Source organism: Caretta caretta, chromosome 21, assembly GCF_965140235.1.
Source record: "Caretta caretta isolate rCarCar2 chromosome 21, rCarCar1.hap1, whole genome shotgun sequence".
Classification (NCBI taxonomy): domain Eukaryota; kingdom Metazoa; phylum Chordata; order Testudines; family Cheloniidae; genus Caretta; species Caretta caretta.
The window spans coordinates 15,045,081-15,059,175 of record NC_134226.1 but is presented as its reverse complement, the minus strand read 5'-3'; the positions used below and the strand labels follow the sequence as shown (position 1 = coordinate 15,059,175).

The window sequence follows — 14,095 nt, the reverse complement described above, 5'->3', positions numbered from 1 at the left end:
CTTTCAAATCCTGTGGGAACTCCTCTCTGAGTTCTAAAAGAGAATCGCTAATGGCTCAGATCTCTTCAGACAGTTCTTTAAGTGTTCTAGGATGTATTTCATCAGGCCCTGCAGACATGAAGACCTCTAACTTTTAAGTAATTCTTAACTTGTTGTTTTCCTAGTTTAGCTTCAGATCTTACCCCATTTACACTGATGTTCACGATGTTAGATATACAATCACTGCTAACTTTTTTGGTGAAAAATTAAACAAAAAAAGCATTTAACACTTTGGCCATTGATGCGTTTTCTGTTATTATCTTTCCCTTTCATTGAGCAATGGGCCTAACCTGTCTTTGGTCTTCCTCTTGCTTCTCATTTATTTTTTAAATGTTTTCTTGTTACCCTCGATGTCCCTAGCTAGTTTAATCTCATTTTTTGCTTTGTCCCCACATGCTGCTGCTGTTGTTTTTTGAGTTGCAGTCAGGCCCCTGCTTTGCAGATTCATGAGATCTGCTTTGCAGATTCATGGGACATGGGCATTCACACTCCTGGACTCAGCCCCGGGAGCCAGAAAAGTTTTATCAGTTGAAATAGAATATCAGGGTTGGAAGGGACCTCAGGAGGTCATCTAGTCCAACCCTCTGCTCAAAGTAGGACCAATCCCCAATTTTTGCCCCAGATCCCTAAATGGCCCCCTCAAGGATTGAGCTCACAACCGTGGGTTTAGCAGGCCAATGCTCAAACCACTGAGCTATCCCTCCCCCCAAATAGACAGGATGGGACAGGTCATCAAGTTAAGAAAGCAGTGAGGGGTGCTGGCCCAGCTGTCACCAGCTCCTGCAGAGCCCTGCTTTAATCAACACAAGCCTAAAAGACATGCACAGTCCCTAGACTGCTAAATTAGCCACCCATCGGCAGGACTACCATCACTCTAACTGCTGCTGTGGTGAGAAAAAGAGCACAGGGAATCCTAGAGAGACATTCCACTGAATGCAGCCGATGAAGGGAGCTGTAGCTCACGAAAGCTGATGCTCAAATAAATTGGTTAGTCTCTAAAGTGCCACAAGTCCTCCTGTTCTTTCTTCTAGAGAGACAAGGTGAGTGACAAGATTGTTTAGCATAAGTAGTTAACACATATTTCAAGGGACCTGTGAAATGGCCTGTTAACACCTCTCCCATCACAGGGAGGAAGGAAGGGGAAAGGGAGAAAGCAGTGTGTGTTCGCTTTGTGAAAAGTATTCCCCACGGGCCACAGGGTTGGTTTGTTTTTTTTTTGTCTCTTATAATTTTCCTGGAAATGATTAAAGACATGTGGCTGAACACTTTTCTCAAAGTGATCACTCTGTGTCTGACCTTTCCGTCCTTGTCCTCACAGAAAACCTGCACGATGCTTCAGAAGATGAGCTCGGGGGATTAAATGCATAAACCTTTGCTAGACACTAAAAATTATGCACTGAATGGAGACTCTGGATTTATGGCTTATTATAACAACCTGTAACCCTCTAACAACCCTGCTTTCCTCTTCCTCTCTTCCCCCCCCCCCCCCCCGCATGACAGGAGAGGTATTAACATAAGAATGGCCAGACTGGGTCAGACCAATGGTCCATCTAGCCCAGGTGCTTCAGAGGAAATGTACAGAACAGGGAATCATCAAGTGATCCATCCTCTGTCGCCCATTCCCGGCTTCTGGCAAACAGAGACTGGGGACACTTCGGAGCATGGTTTTGCATCGCTGCCATCCTGACTAATAGCCATTGATGGACCTATTCTCCATGAACTTATCTAATTCTTTTTTGACCCCTGTCATAGTCTTGGTCTTCACAACATCTTCTGGCAAAGAGTTCCACAGGTTAACTGTGCGTTGTGTGAAGAAATACATCCTTTGGTTTGTTTTAAACCTGCTGCCTATTAATTCTAGTTCTTGTGTTATGAGGAGTAAACAACACTTCCTTATTTACTTTCTCCACACCACTCATGATTTTATAGACCGTTATCATATCCCCCTCTTAGCTGTCTCTTTTCCAAGTTGAAAAGTCCCAGTCTTATTAATCACTCCTCATACAGAAGCTGTTTCATACCCCTAATCATTTTTGTTGCCGTTTTCTGCACCTTTTCCAATTCCAATATATCTGTTTAGCATAAGTCGTTAATACATATTTCAAGGGACCATTCAAGGTGAAGTGGCCTGTTAAAACAATCTGCCTCACCTTGTTTTTAGCTATGACACTGAGTACTTTCCCCAGACCCAAGGAAGAGCTTTGTGTCAGCTCGAAAACTTGTCTCTCTCATCAACAGAAGTTGGTCCTATAAAAGATATTCCCTCGTCCACCTGGTCTCTCTGATATCCTGGGACTGACACGGCTACATCACTGCACAGGGAATTGTGGCAGACTCGCAACTGAAACGTCAGGGGTAGAGGTTGTAACTTCCGTGTGAAGGGGCTATTTCTTTCTCTCTAATAATCTATGCACACCAAAGAGTGAGACAGGAGCCCTATCAGCTGAGCTAAGGGACCAGCCTGGATTGCCGTCTGCTATTAGAAACACTCTTCTGCTCTCTAAAAGCCGCAGCCAGCCACTAGAGGGCAACACACAAACATACAGGGGGCCTGATTCTGCTTCCACTAAAGCCAATGGCAAAAAACATCTGTGTATGTTAATGGCAGTGGATTGGGCCCAGAGCTACCACTACAGTCAGTGCCCCCCCCCCCCCCCACCCCAACTATGCACAGCAGAAATCATTAACTAAAGCTGGCCGGAAAACAGAATTTCCATCTCATTTCGAAATTGCCTTTTGTCTTCAAATCCTAAATGTACTGAGGAAACATTGAAATAAACTCCTCCAAACGTTTTAATACAGTTGAAACCGTACGATATACTATCAAATATTATCTCTCTATAAAGTATCCTAGGGCCGTAGAAATGTGATATTAACATGAATTGACAGTTTAAAAAAAATTAAAAGCTGACACAATATGAGACAGTCCAAACTAAATCCTCCCCCTTCAAATTGAATCATTTCAGAAGAATGTTTCCAGCACAAATTTTGTCGAAACTGACGCGTTCCTGGAAACGTTTCAGTGAAACTGCATTTCCCATCAGCTCTATTAATCACAAATTCAACACAAATTATTTTCTTCCAGTCTAGCCAGCGGCTGGATCCCAAAGGACATTTCACTGGGCAAGAAGTTTTAGGGGCCAGTAATGAACCATTTTTGAGCTAGAGGGAGACAGAGACACCTTAGGTGAATCCATCCTTTCTGGCCAGGGTTGTTGGGACTGGCCTGGCACTCCCAATGGGTTGCGTGCATTCTCCAGACTGGCCACCTGAGTAAATGTGGCAATTTTCCAGCCAAACCAATTGTCCAAGTCAAAGCTGTAGGAAAGCATGCCTGGCTCACCCTTTAATTATGGAGTTCCCACCTCCCTGTATAGCTCTTTCCCTTTAATCTAAATCCTGTGTGGCTGGGGATGTCAAAGCACTTTGCAAAGGTTTAATTAATGAAACCTCAGAAATGCCCTGTGATGTACGTGGTGTTATTCCCATTAAATCAATTTCTAAATCTCAAGGGTGAAATGCAGGCCCTACAGAAGTCTGTGGCAAAGCTCCCATTGACTTCAGTGGGGCCTTAGAGTTTAAGGCCAGAAGGGACCAATGGCCCAGATCTTTAGGCACCTAACTCCCATCGAAATTAGATACATTCAATCGACCTCCTGCATAGCACAGGTCAGACAAACCCAGCCAGGGGTTCCTCACCCTGTTAACAACTTGTGGCTGAGCTCGAGCAGATGTTTTAGAAAGAGATACCCGGTCTTGACTTCAGGGATGATAAGAATCCCGCATTCCCCTCAGTAAGTTGTTCCAATGGTTGATTGCCATCCCCATTAAACATGTGCAAACGTATTCCCTGTTTGAATGTGTCTAGCTTCAACTTCCAGCCATTGGATCTCCTTCTATCCTGGTCTGCTAGATTGAAGAGCCCGCTAATAACAGAAATCTTTTCCCCAGGAGGGTACTTATTCTGGGATCAAGGCATCTCTTGACCTTCTCTTGGGTAAGCTACTCAGGGTAGGTCTATACTGCAATCATGGGGAGTAGCCGAGCCCAAGCTAACTAGCTTTCATCTAGCAGCGAAGCCGTACAGCGTGGGCTATGCCGCTCAGTCTGCATGAGCCTGTCTGGAGCCCTGGGGAATTACTCGGTAGCTAGCCAGTGCCGCTGCGGCTTCACTGCTCCAGGACTCAAGCCAGTGAGATTAAAGCAGGTTCGAGTGTGTCTCCCTGAGCTGCAATCAGCCCTCCAAGTGCAGCGTTGGCTGCTTAAGCCTCTCGTGCTTTGCAGACCGCCTCATTCTCCTAGCTCTTTTCCCGGGAAGTAACAAGGACGCAGACAGGTGCATTGATTCACGTAAGGACACAGGGAATTGGTGGAAAAACAGGTAGTGGACCCCAGGCTCCCAGTTCTCACTCTGACCACGGCACCCAGCTGGTGATGTGGGACCTGCAGGTGTGTTCACAGCGATTCTCTGCAGCAACACATGCCTGGATTCTTCTTTCTCCACTCCTGCGCCTCCAGCCTCAGGGCTGCCCGCTCCGGGGTCATCATCGCGTCGGTCTGGCAGGCGTTGGGTCGCTTTGTGGGCAGTTTGGAGCTGGAACCCATGCGCAGGAGGCATTTGAGTTGCTCTGACTTTCCGGGCAGTGGAGGGAGTGAGCAGGGAAAAGCAGAGAAGCCTCGGCGAGTCTCAAGTTAAACCTGAGACTACAGTCCCCAAAAGAGGGAGTGTGGAACCCCCCTGAAGAAACTGACTCCCAGAGGAGATCCCTAGGGTGATTTCCCTCTGTCTGTCAGGCTCCTTGCAGGAATGGGTTTAGAGAAGGGCTGGTTGTAATTTTTGGAGGTGAAATCTAGTTTTTGTTTGTCTTGCCAAACTGTTCCCCCTTCAGTAACACAGTGGATAGAAGAGTCCAACACTTGCTTCTGTGGTCTCCGGGGTGTGTGTGGGGGGGTCCTTGTGGTTCTGTTGTTCACCTCTAGCGTGTAGCATTCGACACTACATTTAGGAATAACCGTATCGCTTCCGCTCTCCAGGTGTTGTCTGTTTATCGCCATAAGGCACAGTCCTTGATCAAAGGAGAGATGTCATCTGACATGAAACGCGGTATTGTGAGCTCAGAGAAGGAGCGGAGGCAGGATGGCCTAGTGATAAGGGCTCTAGTCTAGGAGTCAGGAGACCTGGATTCAATTGCCTGCTTTGTCACAGCCTCCCTCAGGCAAGTTAATTAGTCTCCCTGTGCCTCAGTTTCCCATCTGTACACTGCGCTGCCTCCCAGGAGGGTGTGGAGGGTAAAGAGGTGCTCTGTGGTGATGGAGCCATAGAAGTACCTAAGATAGGTAGATAGCAGTGCAGTTTTTGGGTGGCAACAGCATGGCTTATTCAGACTAATCCCCCTGAATGTTAACCCCTGAATTCCCAGCTGAAGGCTGGGTTTAGGGAGCCAGCCCCAGCGCGTGTGCCTCCAAAGGCATGGTTCAGGGATACCAGTCAGTGTTTGAAGTGCCGTTGGGGCAGGATCAAACCCGTTTAAATTACTTTCTCCTGGAGGAGTCGGCTTTCCTTGCCCCTGCACTGCTACCCCACAAAAACATTGCAAAACAAAGCACGGGTCCCGGAGCTACAAACAGGTCTTTATTAGTTGGGGTGTTTTTTTTCTTCTTCTTCTTCTCTTTGAATGAAATTCCTGCCAGCTCTCTGGGAGAGAGAGGGAGAGAGCAGAAAGTTCCTTTAGCTCCTCCTCTCCGAGGCTCTCACGCCCCTGCCCTGCCCAGCCCGTGAAACCCAATAACCAAGATCATTCAACAATGCCTCCCCTTCACTGGCTGCATCTTTACTACACTCAGGAGTGCAGGGAATCCAGTGCCTGCTGGGTCTGAGAAGTCAGACTCTGTCCGAGCAGTCAGAGCCAGTGCAAGCCACCCTCACCCAGCTCATGAGGGCTGCAGCTGTGACCAAGATGGACAAGCTCTTCTTCTGGTGCACTTTTCTGTCCTCCTCTGCCACTCTCCAGGCGGCATCCACGGACCCAGGTGCTGCACCAGCATGCCCGCCTCAGTGCCACTGTGAAGAAGATGGCATAATGCTCTCAGTGGATTGTTCAGAGCTGGGACTCTCCCAAGTCCCTGTCAGCCTGAGCCCCTTAACGGCTTACCTGTAAGTACCAAACTGTCATTTGCTTTGCAGGGCCAGGGCTGTCCTTGGGGCACAAGGATAGACACCCCCACCCCAGAATCAGCTGCAGCTTGCTTGGGCTCGGAATTTGGGGCCACACTTTGGTGATATAAAATTTCTCCCGCAAATTAGAAACAAAACCAAAAGGCAGCTATTATTTCAGGACCTGCTGAGCCAACTCCCCCCTCCTCCCTATGCCCCTCTGCATAATGCTGTTTATACTGTGATGTTATGCATGCTTTGCTTCTTGATTGCAACGGATCAGAGGAGCTGGTTTGCTGGGCAGATTCTGATTGTTTGAGAGCATAATGGAGTATTTATACTGAGCAATTACCGCCAACTGTCCTGGCTCTTTCTGTCAAACATTTCAATGGCTGTGATAACCCATGGCTTTGGGGGCTTTCAGTTTGGGTTGGCCACCAGCAGCGTTGGAATTGTCTGTTTTAGACGGATAGTAAAGTTTCACCAGGTTCACTTCAAAGATCTTAATTTTCCAAGCGCTGGCCCAGCCCTGTTGCCACAGGGTACCCAACAGGGCTCAGTTCAAAGAGGATTTTGCAGGGTTGACTTCTAGCGCCACGGATGGTCCCAGTGGTTCCACTCTGCTTACGTCCCAGTTGTGGAGAGGACTGGGACTAACCTGCCCTCTTGAGAACTTCCCCGTGCTCTACAAGGGAGGGCTTGGAAGGGCAGCTGGGTACCTCCACTGGGTGCCCTGCTCTGCATGAGACAGGTCGGCTTTGGCATTCCCTGGGAAAGACACTTTGTAGCTGTATTCACAATTTGTGCTGCAGAAAGGATGGGAAGGAGCTTGGCTTTTGAATTTAGGGACAGAGCTGAAGGGCTGCCAGAGAAATGTAGTCAACATAAAAACCATACTGTGTACCTGGCAAACAGCAGTGGGTTATGCTGAGCACCCCGGTCAGTGCAGAGGGCAGTCTTGCCTATTGCCTAGAACAACAGGCTTAGGAAGGAAGCAGGAGCCCTGACTTGTATTTCAGACTTTGCCACTGATTTCCTCAGGCAGGTTGCTGCCTCGGTTTCCCCCTCTGTGAGGTGGGGATAATGATACTGACCCTCTGTTATGAAGTGCTTTGGGAGCCCTGGATGGAAGGTGCTAGAGAAGAGTGCCATCTCCTCTCCCCAGTCCATTTTTGCCCGAGGCAGAGTTGGCATTCAGCCCTCCTGTTGCAGTGTCTCTGTCTCTCACTGGCAGTCAGGTGGGAAGGGCTGTGTGGGATCCCATTCAGAATGGATGCTTTTCAGCGGTGAGCAGGAAATACAAGGGAGACGCCTAGTGCAAGGTGCATGTACCTTTAGGTGGGGACCCTGCAGCATGACTGTCACCCTCAGGTGTCTCCTACAGCAGAAGCATCTCACCCTAAGCACCTCGCAGCCAGCTGGGGTTCTGTCTGCAAACAAGCACTGCAGGATGAGGGATGCCAGCTTTGGCCCGTGCGTCCCCAGGGCGGTGGATGGGAAGCACAGCAGGCCAGTGCTATTGCGATGGCAAAGTAAAGCCCCATCAGGGACCCGTTCCATCTTTTAATTCATTTCAGGACTTGTGCATTCTCCTGCTAAGGACCTCTGTAGGAACAAGGTCCCCTCCTCAGTAGATGCAGGGAGGGTGCTGCCGGGCCTCTGCTAGCCCATGCACGCTTTGCACTAGCCGCCGCCCGGGTCATGTAGGTGGCTAACATTATTCTAATAGGATTGTCAGACTCTCCATAACTCCTTAGCCACATTAATCAGAGGAGTGCAGGGTCCCTGGGGCAAGGACCCTGCCAAGCAGGGCAGTTGCTAGCAGAGTGGGCATGCCGATGTGGCGGCTGTTTGCAGTGGGGTGAGGATTGCAGCCTGTGGGGTGTTGTGAAGACATTTTAGGCCTGATTGTCATAGTCGCTGGGTCCCCCGCAGGCACGGCAGGTGGCTCAGCACCTCTGAGAACCAGGCTGTTTCTGGATGAGGTCAGTCTTTCCCCTGACTGTTGGCGTCCTGCTGTTTCCCTGCTGTGCCGATCAATTTCTATCCTGCCCATCCCAAGGTGTCATTGTCTTTTTAACTGCTTCGCCCCTTTGCTGAGGGATTTCCCTGGTACAAACATTAGCCCACTTTGCTCATGGGGTGGCGCCATTGACAGCAGTTTGGAGGAAACGTGCGGGCATTGTAACCTCCCGAGCCCAACACCCCATTGGCAAAGCCAGTCTGGGGGAGTTATTGGCACTTACCTTGCAGGCCCCATCATGTGAGGGACTAGAGTGTCTGGCCCCTTGGTGCTGCCTCTCAGAGACTCGGGAGAATGCCAGCAAGCTGGCTGCGTGATTAAAAGGCTTCAGATGGCGGAGCCTAGCCTGTAAATTAATACATGACACCCTGTAATGTAAATATGGGAGATGCCCTGGGCTCGTGGCTACAGTCGGGGACTAGGGGGGCTGGGTTTTACTCCCATCTCTGCCACTGGGTAACCTGCTTTGCTGCAAGTCACTGAGGGCCGGATTTTCCAGCACCCACACGTGGAGCCAGATTTTCCAAACTGCTCAGCAACATCGAGCTCTCTTGAAAACCTGGCACGGGCTGTGTGTGTGTGTGTGGGGGGGGGGCGCTGGGCCCTTGTGAACGTTTCTGGCTTCAGTCCACACTGAGGCACCTAAATAAGTGGCTGGACTTTGGGGAGAGCCCTGAGGGCTAAAATTCAGGGGGCTCATTTGAGTGGCTAGACATAGATTCAGGTGTTTTCTGTTCGACACCCAACGTTCGGACCTTTTAGCCGGCGCCGCTTTGTGCCTCAGTTTCCCTGCCTGTATAATGAGACTAATTCTGTTCACCTCTGCAGAGCATTTGACTGTCTTAGAGGAATGGGGCTAGGGCAACGCTAAGGGGTTTTTGTATTAACCCCAGGTGATTAGGCTCTCCGTCTCAGACAGCAGGGTGAGAAACTGGACCAACGAGTCTGAGGTCCTGCCCCCATCCCTAAAATGTTTCATCTCGAAGGCGATCAAAGCAGGGCCTGGGAGTCAGCACTGGCAGCCCACTGTGTCCTCTTAGCTGTTCCGTCTCAACAGCTCCGTCTCTCGCAGTGTCTTTGCTATGGGGATTGCCAAGTCCCGCTCCTGGATGGTGGCAGCGGGGTGATGGGGAGAAAGGCTAAGGCTGCAGCCTGATTTCCCGATAGCCGAGGCAGCTAGATGGAGGCTGCTCCAGGTGGCAGCAGCTGCAGAGGGGAAAGCTCGCCTGGTGATCTGGGTCTCTGCCCCGCCAAGTTCCTGGAGAAACGCAGTGCCCTGGTGCTGGCCTTCAGGTGGCAGGCTAGAGCCTGCCCCATCTCCCCCAAAGTCCTCTCTGAACTCAGGCCGCCCGGGACAGCCATTCAGCCCAGTGCCATCACCCTACCACCCACCACCACACATCCACCATCGCAGCACTGCTCCCTGGGTGCAGCATGGAGCCCAGCCCCCCGTGGGCTTTAGTGGCATCTCTGAGGGTCCCCCAAACAGAAGCCTTCTCATTGCCCGAGCTGTCTCCGTGGGGAGTGGGGCAGGGAGCTCCCCGCCGCATTCTCAGCTGGCCTAGAGATTCTGAGCAGGCGTCTGGAATTTAGCAGCCCTGCTGGGAATGTGAAGCCCTGCCGCTACCGTCGCTGCCCTCTCCCCGCCATGGGAAAGGCTCTCTGAGGTTCTCCCACCCACGGCTCTGCAGTTGCTGCTTCCAGGGCCATGGGGAGCCGGGCAGGGAAAGCTGGGGACCCCCTCGTCACATCCCTCAAGCGGAACCTGCTGCCAGGAGCAACCTCGCCTGAGTTTGCATTCCCCCTCCTCCCCGTTTTCATCAGCCGCCCGAGCTGGCCAGCAACAGGGCTGGGATCAGGGATGGGCAGTTCTCGCTGCGGCTAAGGTTGGGCAAAGCCCAGAACGTACGGCAGGCCAGTGGGGTGTATTCCCGCATGGAGGCCCTGGTCTGCCTGTCCCCTCCATCAGTGAGGAGGGGGGCTCGGGGCATGGCTTGTTTCTCTACGTTCAATCATTAGAGGAGGATGTCCTGCCCCTGCCCCCGACACGAAGGCTATGCGCCCCATCTGGCCAAGCGCCTCCGGGCAGCTCCCAGCTCTCCAAGTCCACGGGGGCGTGCCAGCCCCTGGAGGCACAGTCGTCCCACGCTACGCCCCGGAGTAGAGGCTTGGCATGGAGATATCACCCCGCTCCAGCTCAGCGGTGAAACCTTTCCAAACTCCTCTCCTCTGCCCTGCGCTGCAGCGGGCCACCCTGCTGAGGTGACGCGCCCCTTCAGGGCCTGCTCCCTTTGGGTACTAGCCCCAGCGAAGAAGCCAGACCCCCTCTCAGGAGCAGCTCCGCCCAAGGGGGTGGCCTTTGTATAGGACCTTCCCCTGCCCCACCAAGCCTGGCTTATCCCGCCAGGCAGCCATGCAGCACCGACTCCAGAAGGTGCCATGGGAGCCTGGGCATGGGAAGCAGGATTCTGAGGGGAGGACAAACCCCTTTCCCAAGTCATGTGTTTGCTGGGCCCCGTCCAGGTACCCCTGAACCTTTAGGGGATGGAGGGATTTGGCATGGGACTGCAGAGCCAGATTGGCGGCTGAGGCCCACATGGCCCCAGTCCCCTCCTGCACTGTAGGTGAAATTCACCCCTCTGTCTAGGGCTCCAGAAGGAGCTAAGTGGGGCCTTGGTGACTTTCACTATGTGCGTGCGACTGTACCCACTGGTGGGTGTGCGACAGGTCGCCCGTTGGGCCGATCCAAAGAGAAACTGAGTCTGTTACCGGCCCCCCTAGAAATTCTGCCTCTCTCGCTGAAGCTGTAGCCACTCAGGGTTTTAGCTCCGCCGGTCCCCAGTTCAACGCTCAGTGGGTCAGCCAGGATGGTGACCGCCAAACGAGCAGACCCAATCCAAGCAGCCCAGGAACGTTGGGAGGGCAGGGCTTGAAATCCAGGCTCCAGTCAGCATCCACCTGTCACAACTGGCCCTGTCATTCTCCAGGGCCCAATCAGAGCCCCAGATCCCAACACCCTGAAGAGAAAGGTCTCAGGGTGGGAAGTAGGAGGATGACAACCTGACCTGGTCCCACGTGTATCATGTACACGGCACCAGCGGTGTACAGGCTTGCACGAGCCGAACCCCCTGTCGCAGGGCTGGCTGGAAAACAGAGGTAGACGAGATTTCCAGCCTCCCTGAATAACTTGCCCCTGCTGATTTCTCATTGGCTGTGGAAAGGAAACGTGGTGAACGTACTGCCTGGCGAGACCTTGCTGAGACAGAAACACAGCCTCAGCCTGTCTGCAAGGAGAGGCTGTTAGGCTCACGCCATGCACCCCGAGATAAACACGTGAACACTCTCGCTGGAGGGTTGCAACATAACCCTGCTTTATTTCTCAGAATCCAGACTGATAACGCATGAGAACCTGAAAACAGAGAGAGACAAAACAGGCTGCTCCCTGAGGAGCGAGTCCCAACTCACCCCACTTTGTTTTAAAAAGACTCTTTCCAAGGGCTGTCTGCTGACTGACTTGGTGGACCCAAAGTCCACAGCTTCCCTCACCGCCCGCTCGCCTGTGAGCAGGACCAGGAATCCCTCACATCTCACAGAACAGCTTGTCATTTTTAACCAGTTTCCAGTACACCACAGAACTGTTCCCCTGATGGATGGTAATCATTTTCTCACTGGTCCTCCCAGGAACAGGCTGTGTATGCAGTGGGAAGCTCCCATGGTACTTAGAGGGGAAACAAATAGGACTCAGGCCAAACCACGGCCTTCTTGCTAACACACAGCCAATCACTCCAGCTCCGAGCTGCCGGGGCCTGACTAGCTGTTAGAGGTGAAATGAAGACCCTAGACTAATTTGACTACCACTGAGGAGTGCCCACCTCGCACGTAGCAGGAATTCCTGAAGTGGGGCCGCTGCGGGGGGGGGGGGGGGAAGGGGGAGGGAACAGGGATGGGGGGGAGAGCAGTAGCCATTTGGTGCACGGATGCCTCTAGCCACACCAACAGGTTGCATAAGCACTGGCCTGAGCATAGGCTGCCTGTCTGCTCCCTGAAGGGGAAATGCAGCACCGAGTGTTGCGGGGAAGGGAAAGCCCCCCACAGAGGGAAGGGCTTGGGGCTCCGGACCTAATGCAAACCCCACTCCCAAACGCAGGTGGGTGAAGCTGTTGGGGGCAGCTTGTGAAGACGGTGCGGGGCAGGGACTGTCTCATTTTTGCTACTCGCAGCACCAGGAGAGAGCCGGCCCTGCCCGGCGGGCCAGCCCAAGGCGTATCGGTGTTTCCTATTTGCATTGCTATAGCACCTAGGAGCCTGAGCCGTGGACTGGGACCTCACGGTGCTAGGGGCTTTACAAACACAGAACGAAAAGATGGTCTTTGCTTCCAATCTCGCCATCACCTAAGCCCAGAAGCGGTAAATAGGCGTGTGGACGTAAGTGGTGCTGAGGCCTTGTTCTGGCCTCTGCCCGGGGCAATTACAGCCCAAGCACATTGCTGGCACTCTGACATTTGGTAAGGAGCCGATAACCAAGGGTTTTCCCACAGCAAAATGGAAACAGGCCCCAGCTCGTGCTAATGTGCCCCGGGAGCTCGGGAATGGCCTGACGCGGTCTCCCCGGTCACTGGGAGTCTGTCGACACTGACGTCGGGGACATGCCCACAGCGCACGCAAACAGCCATGAGCTTAACTTTCCAGCTACAGCAGCAGGGGCTGCAGCGCGGGTTAGCCGCCCAAGTACGACGCCAGGGCTCCGGGTGGGCGTGCGCAGCCCATGCCGCCGCGGCTGCCCTGCTCTTGGTCCCCGAGCTAGCGTGAGTCACTGCCCGCCGCAGTGCAGACATGCCGATAACACGCTACAGGGCCGGGGGTCGCTTGGCGACTACAAGGATGGGCCAGTGGTGGTGGCACTTGCCGAGGCTTTTGGGAACTTGGGTTCAATTTCCGGAAGAGCAATAGACTCCTTGGTTAGTGCCTTAGCCTGGCTGGGCTTCAGTTCCCCATCTGTACAATAGGTGTAATAGCAGTGCCCTGCTGCCCAGGAGCGTGTTAGGGTAAACCCGGGCCCTCAGATACTACTGTAATGGGGCCCAGATTAGTACCCTAGATAGCGACACAAATGCTGCCGTGAGTCATGACAAGGCAGGATTTCCCGAGCGTCCGGAAATCCACTTTGTCTCTCCTGTCAGTGTGTAGCTCAGCCAGTTTGCACAGAGGTATGATCCCTCTACTGCAGAGCCACGGATCCAAATCAGAGTGGGTCAAGCTGCAGAGGAAACCAGAGGGCATGTGACCCTTTGAAAGGCTGGCTCTGTGCGTGAGCTTTTCTCCTGTCCCCGGGTGGGTCAGGGAATGCCATTTCTGGGCTCATGCTGCCAGAAATCCGTAAGTCTCTCACTCTGCAGCCTTCCCTATGGAAACGAGACCTGCGCTGGGAGCCTGGCTGCAAGGTGAGGTGTGGCTGCTATAAAAGGAATTAAAAGGAATGGTTTTTGAGTGCTGGGGCCTGGATTCTCCTCCCGCAGGATATGAGTAAGTCCCCTTGACTCCAGTGGGAGTAACTCATACGCAGCCCCAGAATAGGGCCTCTGGGACAAGAAAGGAGTGAAACCTGACGCAGAAGAAAAGCATTTTCCGTGCATCACACCCAAGCATGCACACAAATGCAGGGACCTCGATGGGAGTCATGTAGCTTAAACCCAGGGCCTTGAGCCAACACCAGATCTCTGATGTAATGGGCAGTTTACAAGATAAGCAGTGGGATCTAGTGGGTAGGCCACTAGACAGGGAGCTGGGATCTAGTGCAGATTCTGCCACTGTCGGCTGTGTCCCCTTAGCTTAGTCCCCCAGTGGCTCTGTGCTTTTGGCTCCCCATCTGTGCTGGGGGT

The 14,095-nt window shown here is 52.6% G+C and overlaps 1 protein-coding gene across 2 annotated transcripts in view; it reads left to right on the top strand.

The window, feature by feature from the left end:
- Positions 1-5,841: 5,841 nt before the first annotated feature.
- LGR6 (leucine rich repeat containing G protein-coupled receptor 6) overlaps positions 5,842-14,095 on the top strand; it is a 203,903-nt gene continuing 195,649 nt past the window's right edge. For both annotated transcript variants that reach the window (XM_075121912.1, XM_048826916.2), the window contains exon 1: positions 5,842-6,193. In XM_075121912.1, coding sequence (XP_074978013.1) covers positions 5,973-6,193 — 221 coding nt within the window. In that variant the 5' untranslated portion in view covers positions 5,842-5,972. The remainder of the gene's footprint in view (positions 6,194-14,095) is intronic.